General features: G+C 44.0%; 1 protein-coding gene across 4 annotated transcripts in view; it reads right to left on the bottom strand.

Moving 5' to 3' along the window:
• DMC1 (DNA meiotic recombinase 1) overlaps positions 1–17,017 on the bottom strand; it is a 530,416-nt gene that overhangs the window by 446,188 nt on the left and 67,211 nt on the right. For all 4 annotated transcript variants that reach the window (XM_040359476.1, XM_040359477.1, XM_040359474.1 and 1 more), the window contains one exon: positions 9,158–9,213. In XM_040359476.1, the coding sequence (XP_040215410.1) occupies positions 9,158–9,208 (51 nt within the window). In that variant the 5' untranslated portion in view covers positions 9,209–9,213. The remainder of the gene's footprint in view (positions 1–9,157; positions 9,214–17,017) is intronic.

Here is a 17,017-nt window from a genome sequence, read left to right as displayed (position 1 = left end):
CAGTAACTAAAAACACTTCTGATCCTACAGGGAATGTAACTTCCTTAACTTTTTGGATAAAGCTAGTGGTATCTTTCAAGAAGGCTTTTGTGGTGACAACGCTACTTTGCATGAAGTGGTCTAAGTATTGACCAATCCTAGCTGTGACAGAACCTATTCCGTTCACAATAGGTCTAGAGGGTATCGGAGCACATCTATAATATCACCATTGGTTACAAAGATCACAGCGTCTCGCTCCATTTCAGGGACAAACACGATAAAAATCCCATCGGACTGAAATTTTGGGGTATAGACCGTATAGATCGTAACTGGAGGGGGGCTAATATGGTCCGTGAGATATCTAAACGTGAGACTCAGTGGCTATATTGGACTAATACTTTAAGTCCCAATGGCCTCAACATAGATGTAGATCTCAATTGTTTCATTAGTGACCACTAGGGGAGTAAGGGGAGCTCTTCTGTTGTAAATATTATTATTTCTGATTGTGTGATAGAATATTCGATTAATATTCTCATTACTTTGAGGTGTATATCACACATACACAAAAAGGATGTGCATAATAAATTTAAGTTGATCACACTGGTCATGTTTTTGACCTTACAGGCCATTGAGATCACTTAATAAATGTCCAAACTTGCCCAATGGTGTCTATAAATAAGTTTGGACATAATTAATATATATATGTGTCACTGCTAAGAAAATGACACCCTATATAATTTTATCTTCCAAAATAATGCATGAGGAGGAAAATTAATCAGTATGTGGTTTCTATCTGGTATATTTATACAATACAGTAATCAATTTTTAATGAATATTTTATTTTATTGTTTTAATAAATATAAGGTACATAGAGACTTTTTTAATATATATGTTTGATTTTAAATGTATATGCTGTTATTGTCAAAGTAAAACTTTTAATTGAGCAATATAAGCCGATATATGGCACATTAGTTTGGCTGCTAATGAATATTACTGAAATTATGTACAAAGGGATGTCAGTCATCACTATGTAATGGCGTTAGAAGTAATTTTCTTTGCTAATGTATTTTTCATTTTCCCGCTTTAGCGTATGGTACAATGGTGCCGGCGGGTCTATATTAAAGTATGAACCCGCTGTAGCATCGGAGGTTACCATCTGCTATAAACAGATTGTACGTCCCAGCTGATCTAGCCTTCTAAGCATCGACATATGCAAATATCTGGATTACCCGCGATTGGCCGTTTGAGCCAGTGACGAGGGTACGAGCAGATGGAGCAGATTGGCCGGGACTCATGCTGTTGCTGACGATCCTGAGACGTTCGGGATTGGCAGCGGCAGCTCGTGACGAGTCCAACAGAGGCGGAGCTGACTATGTTGGGACGTATCACACATAGGGAGGGGCGGGCAATGAGACCTGTCCATTCCCATAAATAAGAAGCAGTCGTATCGTGTAGCCACGCCCTCTGAAGACGTGAGCCAATCACGAAACGCGTCAGGGCGTGTCTACACGACAAGCTTTCTTGCACCGATGCTGGTATTTACCCGGGACTTACAAAACAGGGGATAGAGATTTGTGAACATCCTCCCTGCGTGAGCTGATACCTAGTTTTTGAGTGACAAGCCTTTTATGATTTTTAAGCGTGTAAGCATATGTGGGCAGCAGGGGTTTATTACTAACAATAAAAGGGTTTTACACTATCTAGTCTCCCTTTTTCTCCCTGCATGACCGTTGTGCTGCACCAATGTTCCAAGGAAACACCTCTTTACAACTGCAGAGAGTTAAATTGTAGCAAGAGTGATTCCACACCAGGATCCCATTACAGCTGACATCCATCCAGAGTTCTTGAGGAAACAAGCAGAGATCCAGGATTCATTATGCTGTCTTTCACCTAATATGTGGTGAGTACATTACCTATAGGGGGAAGATATCAGTGTGAAGCATACAGCCCTGTAGTGCTTGGAGAAGTTTTTATCTACAATTTCTGCTTTGGTAGCAATATGTGAATGGACACTTCATCACACATACAGTTTGGGTTTTGGACTAAGCTGTAAATATAAAGAGATTGATAGGAGCCGCCAAACAAATGTTTTGACCCTGAGAGCTTTTTTATCATCTCATTTAAGGTTATGAGATTCTTTTGAACTCATAAGTCACGCCAGTGACTTGAAAGCGCTGTTAATGTTTTATTAAGTTTTTACCTCTGATAACACATATTTTTTTAGTAATTGTTGATTTTATAATAGCCGCTATATACCTTGCAAATATTGTGACATTTTTTGATTATACCATTGAGCGCTGGGATTAGAGTAATTTTAGGATTATATCTGATATTTTTATATTAATACTAAAAGCTGCTTTGCTGGTGATACTGACGGAGTAAAAACAAATGTCTTTACTTTGGATTAGTGTATTTTGGTTATATGAATCGAAACATATTTCTATATTTTGTGGGTCAAGTTAGCACAACCCCATTGCGCAACATGTCTGCTTGACGAACGGACGTTCAGAAACCAACAAAATTGCACGAAACTGAAAATCGCGAATGCACACAGACGAAAACCTCTACTAACTCTCGATTAGCAGAAGGAGCCCAAAGGGTGACGCCGGAGAATTGAACTTCCTCTTTTAAACTCTCGTCAGTACGTTGAAACATCACTACGTTCGTGTTTGTTGTGGAAAAAGTCAGAGCATGTATGCTATGGGTGTGACCGGATAACTCCCTTCGGACAAAAATCCAAGGGAAAGTTTGTTTGATGTCCGATCGTGTGTACGAGGCTTAACACTAACCTATCTAGCCACGTAAAGAAAAATAGGATTTTTGTACTCACCGTAAAATCCATTTCTCTGAGTTCATGGACGGACACAGCAGCCTTTGACCTTAGGGTTATATCCGCTTCCTTCAGGAGAGTTAGGCAGAAACAAAGCACTTTAAGTGTTAACAACACTTTCCTCAGTGCAGCTCCTCCCAGGGGGCGTGGTTCCCTGGGTATAACCCACACCCTGCTCCAGCAGCTCCAGTTCGTAACAAGCAGTACAAACCAAAGGAGGGGTGGTGCTGTCTCCGTCCATGAACTCAGAGAAATGGATTTTACGGTGAGTACAAAAATCCTATTTTCTCTTCCGTTCATGGACGGACACAGCAGCCTTTGACCTTAGGGACGTCCCCAAGCAGTGTCAAAAAATTCGAGGGGGGGGAAACAACACAGCAAACCAAGCTACAACCCAAACAAAACCGGAGTTACTCAACGGAGGAACTCTCAACTTTAAACTGCCGCCTGTAACACCTTGCGGCCGAAAGAGGCATCCGAAGATGCACTCACATCCACCTTGTAAAAGAGGCACCGATCGCCCTGGTCGAATGCGCCGTAACCCGAAAGGGAGGCGTCCGCCCCTTCAGGGCATAGGCATAGAACCTGTCAGATCCACCTAGAAATGGTGGCCGACAAGACTGCCAGACCCTTTTTGGGACCAGCCACCGACACGAACAGCGAGTCCGACTTCCGGAACCGAGCCGTAGCAGATAAGTACACTCGTAGGGCCCGAACCACAGCCGAAACCACTTTCGGGAGAAAAGACGGCTGAGGTCGCAGTACCACCTTATCCTTATGGATGACCAAGTAGGGAGCCTTGCAAGACAAGGCCGCCAGTTCAGATACTCGTCTGATCGAGGTAATTGCTACCAGAAAAACCACCTTCTGTGACAGTCAACAAAGGGATCTTTCGGATGTCCTCAAAGGGAGCATCCTGAAGCACCGAAAGGACTAAATTCAAGTCCCATGGGGGCAGCAGATGGCGCACCGGAGGGGCCACATGCCGTACCCCCTGTACAAACGTACGCACCAAGGAGTGCGCCGCCAAGGGTCGCTGAAAGTAAAACGGTCAGAGCCGAAATCTGACTCTTAACCGTACTCAAGGCGAGAGCCTGATCCACTCCCCGCTGTAAAAACAGCAGAATCCTGGACACTACGTAAGAACGAGGGTGCCACTTCTTCTCCTCACACAGAGATGTAGGCCTTCCACGTACGATGGTAAATCCTACGTGAGGTAGACTTCCGTGCACGCAGCATGGTAGAGACCACCGAGCCTGATAGGCCTCGGTCCTTCAGTACCTGGCTCTCAACACCCATGCCGTTAAAGCCAGTGACTGTAAAGCAGGGTGGAAGATCGGACCCTGCGACAGAAGATCTCCTCTCAGGGGTAGACGCCAGGGGACGTCTGCCACCAGACGCACCAGGTCTGCGTACCAGGAGCGGCGCGGCCAATCTGGAGAGATCAGGATTGTTGGAATGCCTTCGGCTTCCACTCTGCGCAGCAGGCGAGGAAGAAGCTTCAGAAGAGGGAAGGCATAAATTAGGCGATAGTGACCCCAAGGCGCCACCAACGCGTCTGATGCGTCCGCCCACTGATCCTTTGACCTGGCCACGAACCGTGGCACCTTCCGATTGAGGCGGGGTGCTAGAAGTGCCACGTCTGGAGTGCCCTACTTTCGCCACAGACTCTGAAACACCTCCAGGTGAAGTGACCACTCTCTTCGGTCTAGTGTTTGGCGACTTAGGTTGTCGGCTTGCCAATTCTGTACTCCCGGAATGTACACGGCCGGCAGAGCCGGAACGGACCTTTCGGCCCACCGAAGGATGTGGCGCGACCTCCGTCGCTGCAGCTGAACTCCGTGTGCCTCCCTGATGATTGACTTACGCCGCGGCCGTGGCGTTGTCGGACTGGATCCTGACCGGTCAGCCCTGCAGCTCCAGGGACTACCTGGCAAGGCACAGCTTGCTTTCTCGGAGCTCCAGAACATTGATCGAAAGGGGGGACTCCTGAGTCCCGCGCCCCTGGGCTGACTGGGTGCCCCAAACGCCCCGCCAGCCGGAGAGGCTGGCATCCGTCGTGACCACTGTCCATTGGCACGACAGAAAATACTTTCCGAAGCACCGGAGACGTCAGCCACCATACCAGGAAAGACTTGACCAGTTGACTCAACTGAATCTGGTAATCCAGAGAAGATGGGAGTTTGTCCCAACGTGACAGAATCTCCTTCTGTAGTTCCCTGGTGTGGAATTGGGCATAAGGAACAGCCTCGAAAGAGGCCACCATCAGACCCAGAACCCTCATGCAGAATCGAAGAGACGACCACTTCTGGGTCAACTGCTGTACCGCAGAATACAGTGTCTGGAGTTTGTCTGTTGGGAGAAAAACTCTCGCCTCTGCGGAATCCAGGACTAGTCCCAGGTATTCCAGACGCAGAGACAGAACCAACACCGACTTCTGGATATTCAGAAGCCAGCCGAACTCTTGCAGGAATTGCTTTGCCTGTAGACATGCCAAACTATTCCAAGGCAAACGGTTAGATTTCATTGGCACCAATACAGGACACACTCATCCAATTAGAAATTTCATTGGATGTCACACGGAAGGAGTCATTTATGTGCTCCAGTGCAATTGCAATTTGCAATACGTAGGCAGAACAAAAAGAAAACTTAAATTGCGAATAGAAGAACATATACGCAACATTCCCAATGGCTATCCCAAACATAGCGTATCACGACACTTCGCGAAGGTACATAACCAAGATCTTACAACACTACAATTCTGGGGCATTGAGAAATTTAAAACGTCCTGGAGAGGTAGCCACAAAATTTGTGTAATCAAATCAGAAAGAATCACGCTGGATTCATACGCTTAATACACTCACCCCAGGGGGAATGAATGTAGATTTCGATTTAAATTGCTTTCTGAATATTTTTTAACCTTTTAGTTGTCAACACAGAATATTTTTAAGACTATTATGTTATTCAGAATTTACATAGATATTGTTTGTCGTTCATTGATCTATTTTTTATATATCATTTTCTGCATTCAATGTATATATCTGGTGGTCTCGGGTTTGTGGGGGTGTCAGTTTAGTACACCACCTGTATGGCCTTTCCCCCCTATATCACCACCATTTAGATTCATGGAACTTATTTCTTACCTCTATGATGGAACCAATGGAACACTTCCTACAGGTGTATATATTTTATATACTTTTTATACATTTTCATATATGAATTTTGTAATATATATATATATATATATATATATATATATATATATATATATATATATATATATATATATATTTTACTAACCTATACATCCATAAAATCCTTTATAGATACTTTTGACCTTAACTGCCAATATTGGCAACAAATATACACAGATACGGGTCATTACTAGTATCATCATATCTATTTCTAGTGGAATATTTCATCCACCACTAGGTTCTATGCACCCTTTACCTATTTAGGGGCTATTCTATTACTTTCACTACTGTGATCTTTTTTACGCTGTATCTTCTATTTTTTAGTCTTGGATAAAATCAGAGTATAAGTTTTTAGTATATACTCATGGCCGGTTTACAGCTATTATGTCTTAGTGAGACATTGGTCCTTTTAATTTATTAGTTCCCTTTGTGGATAACTATCCCCTATAGAGGAACCTAGACCAGCGGCACTTACATTAGACATGACATCCCGCGATATTCAAATAATAGCTTGTATTTTTATTTATTTTAATCTTTGTTCCAGTTACGTCTATTAAAGTCTCTATTAATATCCTCATTGTCCTAATGAATGGACTTCAAGAAAATGGTGGATTGTTTACTTCCGGTTTGGATGTACTTAAGCAGTGGCTCGACAGCCAATAAAGGTTGCCCTGATGAAGTCACGAGGTGCGTGACGTAACGCCGTAGGGAGTCGAGACTGCGAGATACCCACACAAGCCGGAGGCCATCAGACGTAAGGCGGCAATACGATCGCCTCGTCCCCGCAATTTTTGCATGATCTGTATGCACGATCCTTTTTATCCTCATGTACGATCCCCTTTTTGTGTAATAAATCCCCACGTTTTACTACTTATCACACGATTGGAGGCATCCCTTTTTTTCTCTTGTATCCTCCTCATTACATTCCCACTGGATCACTGAGCCTGGATTTACCCAGTGGCGTGCAGCAACAGCAGCTGGAGTGCACACGTTTGGGAGAAGTGAGACCCGCACCCTGGAGGAATTTCACTATATGCCTATATATAGCACCTTCAAGGTAAGGGAACTACGAGACTTGTGAGGATTTGTAGACGCTCAACAGCTGTCAAGAGTGAAATAATTGACCATTCAACATACCATCGCATTATCACTATTCAACACACCATCATATTATCCCTTATAGACTGATCCGTCTATGTTCACCTAATTTTTGATTTGTTGGTTTATCACTCAACACTCGGATACACTTTGGTGAATTGAGCTTCACTTATTAGAAGAAATTGTTTGAAGTTTGGACTCACTTCTTTGATTAATTTCAGTACAAGTGCAGCCACTTATACTTGTTTGTGTATTTTTTTCTATTACGTTTTACCTCAGTTGTGGTTTATCACAGATTTGAAGAGCTTATCATTTATTTATTTTCATTTCAATTTTTGTGTATTGTGAACACTTTAGATATAGCTGCCTCATATCCACCTGTCACACACTCTGGTTAATTTATTCGTTTACTCACAGTAGCGCATTAGAATTAATTTATACACGAACTCTTGGAAAGTCTGACACGTGATAAACACGTCCTCTTCTAACTCTGAGCCTGAGGAAGCTCTCAGGAGAAGGTCGTCCAGATATCCCACGATAGCGATCCCTCGCTGTCACAGCAGGGCCAGTATAGGGGCGAGCAACTTGGTGAAAACCCGTGGTGCCGAGGCCAGGACAAACGGAAGGGCCACAAATTGAAAGTGGTCCTCTCTTTCTTTAGCGCAGAAACCTCTGGTGCTTCGTGCATATGGGAACATGTAGGTATGCATCCATATCCAAGGACACCATGAAGTCCCCCTGATGGAGTGCTGCTATTACCGAGCAAACCGACTCCATCTGGAATTTTTGCACTTTTACAAAGCAATTGAGGGCCTTGAGGTCCAGGATTTGACGGACCCCTTCCTTCGTGGGTACTACGAACAGATTGGAGTAAAACCCCTGAAACCGTTCCAACGAGGGAACTGGTACAATCACCCCGTGACCAGAAGATCCTGGACAGCCCCTGACAGAGCCTGCCGGCGAACCGGAGGAAGCTGGAGGTTGGAAGGAAAAGAATCTGTTTGGTGGACAAGAGAGAAAAACTATCTTGTACCCCGAGGAAACTACTTCGCAAACCCAACGGTCGGAGAGAAGAGACCTCCACCGAGCCGCAAATTTGCAAAGCCGTCCCCCCACCCGAGACACGAGCGGGGGCAGACCTTCATGCGGAAACAGGTTTGTCTGCAGGCTTATTAGGCTTGCGGAACCAGGGGCGCTTCTGCCCTGCAGCGGGCGCCTTAGCACCTTGCACACTTTTTCCCGCCGCACGAAAAAAAGGGTCCTTGCCTACGGTGAGGGCCGGCACACGCTCAATTGCCGAACATGGGGGGACTACAAGAGTCAAGACCCAGCCTGTCACCCAGTCGGCTGTTGATAGAAGAATCACAGGATTCAAAATGCAGGAACAAAATAATAAAAAGCAAAAAATAAATTGCAAAAAAATCTCCAGTACAGGAACTCCAGAGTGCCTGTCCTCTCCTGACGTTAGGCAGAAAGAAACTGGAGCTGCTAGAGCAGGGTGTGGGTTATACCCGGGGAACCACGCCCCCTGGGAGGAGCTGCACTGGGGAAAGTGTTGTTAACACTTAAAGTGCTTTGTTTCTGCCCAACTCTCCTGAAGGAAGCTGATATAACCCTAAGGTCAAAGGCTGCTGTGTCCGTCCATGAACGGAAGAGAAAAAATGAATATACATACCTTTTCTGAAGCCGATACAATGCAATCTCCAGCGGCGGAAGCTCTACAGGAGGACACAGCCGACAACGACTATGAAATCAATGGGACTTGGGGCTTCTGTTGTCGGAGGTGTCTTCTGCACCCACCTACACAGCGAAGCTCAGCGTGGGATTAGGTCGAATCGCCTGCAGAAAAGGTATGTATAACAATTTCTTCTTCACTGGGTTAGATAGGTTAGTGTTAGATGTCTGTAGATGCAGAGATTTTAGTTTTAGGATGGGCTTCTACTTTGAAGTATGAGCAGACATTTATTGCCTCATGCAATTATTCCAATTATTAAAAAAAGAAAAAAAAAAATCATAGGATTATTTGCCCTGCGTTGATTATCAAGTTGTGTCTTACCTCATCATCAAACCCTGCTTCTTCCACTACTTGGTCCTCCGCTGATTTCATGACAGCTACAAAAAGCACACAATACTTCAAGATTTAAATAAAATTTAACAGATTTTTTTTTTGTTTTTTTTATAAATCTGTATCAATTTTCCATACAAAAAATAAAAAAATAAAAAAAAACACATATACAAACACATTTCACCTTTTACAGACACATTTCACAATAACATCTGCTCTTTCTTGAGCCTCCTAACAATTCCACTAACATTCATTTCATCTAACACAATTACCTTCTTACATTTATTTCCTTCCCTTCCTTTAATTGTGTGTTTAACCTCCCCTTCTACCATATTTATCCTGAAGCTGCAACTTCACCATACTCTCTCGTATTTCTCGCTATGTCCTCCATTACAGTACGTCTCCCTATATAGTGGCAAATTATCATTTACAAGGTTTTTCCAGTGTGCTACCGAAGGGGCTTCTACCTTTTTCCAATTTAGGACTATCATTTTTCTAGCGTAAAAAAAAAAAAAAAAAAAGGCGCACCTGTATTCTCCTTCCTGTCGGAACAATCTTCTTCCCTACCAATCCCAATAGGCAGATCTCTGCCTTCTGTTCCAGGGTTATTAATGTTACTGTGGCAATTATTCTCAGGACTTTCCTCCATAATACCACTATCTTTGGGCATAACCAAAATATGTGCATAAAATTTCATATTTGCACATCTGCACATCTCCAGCAGTTCTGAGGGTTTGATGGAGAGATCTTATATGGTGTATAATGACTCCTATAAATTATTTTAAATTGTATTAATTTGTCTCGAAGTGATACCAATATCTGAAATGGAGACCTCCATACTTCCTCCCAGTTCTCCTCCACCAAATTTCCCCCAGGAAACTGGGCAAGTAACGCATGAATAAGTTGCCTGTATCAAAAAAAAATAACTCTCTGGGATGTTCCAGAGCTCCCTCGTTTCTGTAAATGAGGAAAATCTTTCCCCCTGTATTAGAGGTAATTTTTTTTACCCCATATTTAGTCCAAGCACCTGGGTAGTGAATAGAGTCCAGGTGCGGTAATTCAGGATTTCTCCATAATGGGGTATTTGGGGATAGATTGGTTTTCGAGTATCCCTCATTTACCATAACCGCTTTCCATATTTTAACTGTTGTTCTCATTTAAGGGGTTAATTCTCCTGTCGATTTTAACCCCCTATATAATAGTCCCTGTAGTGCTTCTACTGATTGGACCACCGCTGCTTCTAACATAGTAGCAGAATCGAACCAGTGTTCAACCTTCTCCCCACCGTCACCAGCTGTGTAGCTTAATAATACTTGTGAAAATCTGGACAATCCAACCCCCACTGTTTTCCCGGTCTCATAAGTGTACTCAATTTAATTCTAACGGGATTTATTTGCCCATATGAATGTAGAAAGCATTCCATGTAGTTGTACAAAAAAAGCTTTTTTTAGGTAACCATTGTGGGGAGTTCCTAAATATATACAGGAATTTAGCAGATTTATACGTCCTAACAAGGACAATGGTAACGTTATCCATATCTTTCGTTTCCTCCCAAGTTCCTGTATCACAGGGTCTAAATTCAGTGCCCGGAAATCCTCAACTTGTCTGGATATTATTATGCCAAGGTATTTAAATTCCTTCACCCATTTCAATGGTATATTTGGGGCAACGGTGTCCTGTGCTCCCTGATCAAAAGGGAATAATAGGGACTTCCCCCAATTTACTTTAAGCCCTGTGAAGGTATTCCGTAATTCTAAAGCTCCCTCCATAGATGGACCCGCATTTCTCAAAAACAATAGCATATCATCAGCATATAGAGCTACCCTCTCTTCCAGCCCCCCCCACTCGAAGTCCCTGAATATTTAACGATGTTCTAATAGCCTCTGCCACTGGCTCCATCGATATCCGGTATTCTTAATGTTAATATCTTTGTTAATATTTTTAAGATCTATATTTAATAACGCAATTGGCCTATATGAGGAACATAGTTTTGGATCTTTTGTTTCTTTATATATTAAAATGTTATGTGTGCCTCTCTCACTGAATCTGGGAGAGCCCCTTTTGAGAATACACTTGTAAATACTTCTGCTAGGGCGTGGCTGGGCTGGAGATGTAGACGGTCACGCATCTTGTGAGCTCCGCCGTACATCCGTCCATTTATCCTGTTCCCAGGCCCCGGGTGGCTCGAATCTGGTCCCGCAGTGCTCCTCGGTGCTCTCTGCCACTCCGTCCACTGGTCTCATTCGGGCCCCGGGGAGGATATCTAGGCGAGGTACAGCAGGCCGCACGGCTCCGGACCATGCGACCCAAGTTGGCGGCGCGGCCTCCCAGTCTGCAAAGAAGAAGTACAGGGCAGCAGCGCAGAAGCTGTTCTCCCCAATCGGCGTGCGGAAGTTGCCAGAGGTCCCCGGGGATAGCGGAGAGAACCACAGTGGCTCGCAGTCGGACGCCGATGACACAGTACCCCTGGATGATCCCCCTGCACCGGTGCTGCCATGGGATGCTGTGAGTACTACCCCTGGGTCCCATGTGCTGGGGGCGGCTGCGGTCTCAGGCTCAGGGGGGCCTGATCCCACTCTGAGGGACATATATGCTGCAATCACAATGTGCAATGCCTCCATCACTGCACTGGCATCTGAAATTAAAGGGGTAAAGGCAGAAATGTAGTTTATTCGCCAAGATATGCAAAAGCTGCGGGATCGCACATCTGATGTTGAGGGGCACGTTAGTACTCTGCAGGATGATATGGCCCCTATGCAAAAAGAGTCTCATGCCCAGCAGTTAATGGTCGCTAAACACGCCGCAAAACTTGATGAACTCAAAAATAGAATGCGCAGAAAATGTCAGAGCCATCGGTATTTCAGAGAGGATGGAGGGGAAATACCCGGTTGCTTTTATAGAGCAATGGCTGATGGAAAAGTTTGGGAAAGAATCCTTTTCGCCAATGTTTGTGGTGGATCGCGCACATCGTGTCCCTCTTAGGCCTCTGCCCCGGGTAACACCCCCAGAGCTTTCCTATTTAAATTGCTCAATTATAAGGACAGAGATGTTGTTTTGTCCAAGGCGCATTCTCTGGGGGACTCTCTGGTGATGGATAACTCCAAAATCTCATTATTCCCAGATTTCTCAGCAGAGGTGCAAAAACAGCGTGCTCAATTTAACGGATTTTAAGAAGAGGTTACGTGCCTTGGAGTTGCAGTATGCCATGCTCTACCCTGCCAGATTGCGTGTGGTGGCCAGAGATGAAGTGCATTTTTTTGATAAGCCTACCCAGGCCATGCAGTGGCTAGACAGAGAAGAGCGCTCCCTGCGTGAAGATTTGGGGAGAAAGAGGAGGAATGTGTGACTGTTGTCTGCTGTGTTTGTCACCTTGGACAATGTCATTTGTTTGCGGGACCGGAGTGGCTGAACTTTCCAAACTCCTTCTAAAGGCGGAAGACTTTTTTTCACAGGATGTGTCAGCATTGACTAAAAGAGGTTTCTTTTTTGGTTACTGTATAAGGCCTGTTGGCTCTTCAATCCTGGCTAGTGAACTTAGCCCCCTGGAGGAGAGTCCCTCGTGGACATTACGGTTCCTTATTTTTTTCTTTAGTTTTTTTGTTTTGATTGGGGTCCTGTAGGACCGTATACCTGCAGTCTGCCTAACTTTTGCTTTTACAGGTTGTGCCCACTTTGTCTGGATCTGGACGTTAGGGGGGTTCCCTCCATTACACTGTGCTCTCTGTTACTGCTTTTATGCAAGGTTGCCATTGTCCTTTATTTCTGGGTTTGTATATTATCTGTCTGAACAAAATGTTTATTTTCATACATCATGGCTACGCAGTGTGTGGTAACTAGTTGTAATGTGAGGGGCCCGGGAGACAGAGTGAAACGACTGGCGGTGGGACATATGCCTGCAGGAGACCCATATGCTGCCTGGTCAGGTTTCTCCATTCTCTCCAAGGGTGTATGACACCCAGTTTCACTCTGCCTTTTCGTCCTACACCAGAGGGGTTAGCATACTCATTAGTACGAATGTTCCATTTGCTCCTCTCTCGTTGACCCTGACGGTTGTTTTATTTTTTTGCTGTGTACTCTGGGTAATTTACAATGTATTATGGCGAATGTGTACATACCACCCCCTTTCTCGGTGGAAGTCCTTAAGACCCTTGCCACTTTTCTGTCACGTCACCCGGGTGTTCCTGCTCTTATTGTGGGGGATTTTAATAATTTCCAGAATACAGATCTTGACAAATTTTCTCCTGGGGCATCGGCGGCCAACCCGAGAGGGAGCCTGACGCCCTTCGCCAGGCTTTTGCATGAGCTGGGGCTGAGGGATGTTTGGAGGCTTAGCCATCCACAGGAGAAATGTTACTCATGCCATTCTGCTTCACATAGAGGCCTCTCTAGAATTGACCTCGGCCTGGGCAATAGTGAGATGCTCCCCTTGGTGTCCTCCGCACGCTATGAGGCAAGAACCATTTCAGACCATTCCCCTTTATGTGTTGTAGTAACGACTTCCAGAATTTCTAAGCAGACCTGTTGGAACCCATTCTGGTTATTACCGTTTCCTACACTTGACCCCGTCCATAATGATCTGATCAATTTTATTGGGGTTAAAAAAAAAAACACTCCACGGGGCTCAGTATTTTTTGGGATGCACTTAAGGCCTATTTAAGGGGTCAGTTTATCAGATCCATCAACGTAATTAAAACTGGGACTATGTCTTGGTAACAGTTCGTGATTCGGGAGGTTGAGAGAGCCGAGTCCGCTTTTGTTGACTCTCCCTCTGAACAAACTGCGAGGGCATGGAATGAAGCTCAGAATATTGCTAAAAATGTAGTACTGACTAAGGCGGAAAATAAAAGTTTATTTCTCCAACAAAGGAGGAGGCATTACTGGCACAGGTGTTAGCTACCAGACTGGCTAAAGTTATACATAAACTTGTCCATAGGGATCAGTCAGGGTTCATTCATTCCCGGTCAACAGCTCTCAATATCAGACGCCTCTTTCTTAATCTCCAGATACCTGCTGATAATGAGGGCCAGAGGGCGATTCTTTCATTGGACGCTGCCAAAGCTTTTGACAGCATCGAATGGCCCCATTTGTGGGAGGTCTCGAGTCGCTTTGGTCTGGGGGACAATTTCATCAGGTGGGTGCGTTTGCTGTATGCTGCCCCCGCGGCTAGGATCCGCGTGAATGGAGATCTCACGGACTCTTTTCCTTTGTTTAGAGGCACGAGGCAGGGGTGTCCATTGTCACCCCTGTTTGCACTGGCCCTTGAACCATTGGCAGCTCCGATAAGATCATCTCCTTCGGTTATTGGCTTCAATAGGGGTCAGTGCATGGAAAAGATCTCCCTTTACGCGGATGACACTACTGTACTTAGGGGATGTGGACACATGCCTTACGGCGGCCATGGAGCTGATTTCACAATTTGGTTCCTTGTCAGGCTTTTTAATAAATTGTAGTAAATCTGTCCTTTTGCCCGTAGATGGCCCAATTGATTCGCTGCCGGATGCTGCAAGATCCCTGAAGGTGGTTTCCTCTTAAATATTTGGGGGTTCAGGTGTCGGCCAGTCCACAGAAGTATTTAGAGGAGAACCTCCTACCTCTTTTCAGAAGTTTACAAATGACCTGTAACACCTGGTGTAAACTTCCGCTTTCAGTTATAGGTAGAATAAATCTAATCAAGATGGTATGGGGCCCTCAACTTCTATATATCATGCACAACTCTCCCCAGTGGATACCTCGTAGGTGGTTCACTCCGATAGATACCTTATTTAGATCTTTAATTTGGAAGAAAAAAACTGCTGCATTCGGCTTTCTACATTACAATATGGTAAGGATCAAGGAGGAGCTGCAGTCCCTAGCCCCAATTTTTATTTCTTGGCTTCCCAGTTACAGCATTTATGTGGAATGGGGTGTTGTTGGCATACAAGGTTTGTATTTAATAAGCAATAACCACTATATGTCATTGCTGTGTGCCTACTACATTGTATGATCACTAGATGGCAGTGTTACGTTTGCAAGTTCATGTTTTGTCTATGCCTTATAAGTAATAAAAGAGTTCCTGCTCCTGACGCAGTTTTTCCAGAGAAACAACAGACTGTCTGCCTGTACTTTGTACTTTGTTTAGCCCCAAAAGATTATATCTAACAGGTTATGGGCCCAGGAGATGTTACAGAAGCCCAGGATATAATACAGATTACCCCTGGATATAGCCAGATACAGTGAGCTAGAGCAATTGAGTGCAGGAGACAGCAACAGAAAGACAAACAGCAGAAATGGCAGCTGCCATCCCCTCAGCAAAGTTCTCCATTGCAAATGTGACGAATCAGAACTACCAATCTTGGAAATTCAAGATGAAAATGCTGCTTATAAGAAAAGCTACGTGGAAATGTATAAATGAACCAAGACCTGCACAGCCCACAGAGGAGTGGTTAGACAGAGATCAGAAGGCGCAGAGCACAATCTCCCTGTGCATAGATGATGATCAAATCATACATAAATGTAACTGTCAGACTGCAAAAGACATGTGGGAAGAGTTACAGAAAGCACATGAAAGAGTTAATCTCAGCAATAAACTGTATTTAATCAGAAAGCTCTATCAGACTAAGCTACAGAAAGACCAGGACATGCAGGACTATATAAGACAGACCTTAGAGATGGTGGAGAGACTGCGAGGGATTGGAGAAGAGATAAAAGATTTCCATGTTGCAGCGCTATTATTAAGTGGACTTCCTGAAAGTTATGAGACACTTGTAACAGCACTAGATGCACGTCCAGATGATGATCTGACACTGGAATATGTTAAAGGCAAGCTTGTGGATGAATACAAGCGCAAAACTGAAAGCATGAGTAATGTGAGTGTTCAGAGACGGCTTTAAAGACGAAATACAAAAATACACACAGTAACGTGCAGCTAGAAAAGCGGGAATGCTTTGTGTGCAAGAAACCAGGACACCTAAAAGCAGATTGTAGAATCTGGAAAGCTAGAATGCAAAAACAAAGTGCATTGCAACAAGCTAAGAATGTCATAGAAACAAAGGAGTATGCATTCGGATCCAAAAACGGTGTCACCTCTGTGCAAGCATGGTGTGTGGACTCAGGTGCTACAAGTCACATGACAAATGACCGAAGTTTCTTCGCTCAGCTTGATGAAAGCAAAACAGAAGGGATAACTACAGCTAATGGACAATTCATAAAATCAGTGGGAATAGGAGATGGCTTTCTATACTGTCCTATCTCTCCAGATATCACTAAAAAGATCCATATGAGGAATGTTCTGTATGTGCCAGATCTTGAAAGCAACCTTTTGTCAGTAAAGAAACTCACTAACCAAGGCAATGTAGTCACATTTCAGGGTGACAGTTGTATAACAAAAGAGGATTGCTTGCTTGCAAAGGCTAAAATCATAGATGTCTAATGGGGGAAGAGGGCGCTAGTAAAAATACCTCTAATGGGGTGTTGAAAACGTGATCCCAAATGGTATATGTGGGAAATGTGTATATGGTACACTCTAATGTCTAAACAATTACAACAAATAGAGAGCAATTCACTTATCACTAAGTGGTTAATTGATTTCATTATTGAATTATAATTATACTTAAATAATTTGGCGCGGAAACACATCTCACCTTTAAAATCATAGATGAACTATATCAGCTGAACTGCAGTGAAATGGTTAAAATAGCCAAAGAGGATAAACATTCAAACTGCATCCACACTTGGCACAGACGATTGGGGCACAGAAATTCTGATACAATAAAGAAAATTGTTGAGAATAACTATGCAAGTGGTATTAAGATTAATCCATGTGATCACATAATGATTTGTACCAGCTGTATTAAAGGAAAAATGGCAAGGACA

Source organism: Rana temporaria, chromosome 7 (genome assembly GCF_905171775.1).
Source record: "Rana temporaria chromosome 7, aRanTem1.1, whole genome shotgun sequence".
NCBI lineage: Eukaryota > Metazoa > Chordata > Amphibia > Anura > Ranidae > Rana > Rana temporaria.
The sequence above is the reverse complement of the archived record's forward strand: the minus strand, read 5'-3'. Positions and strand labels throughout refer to the sequence as shown.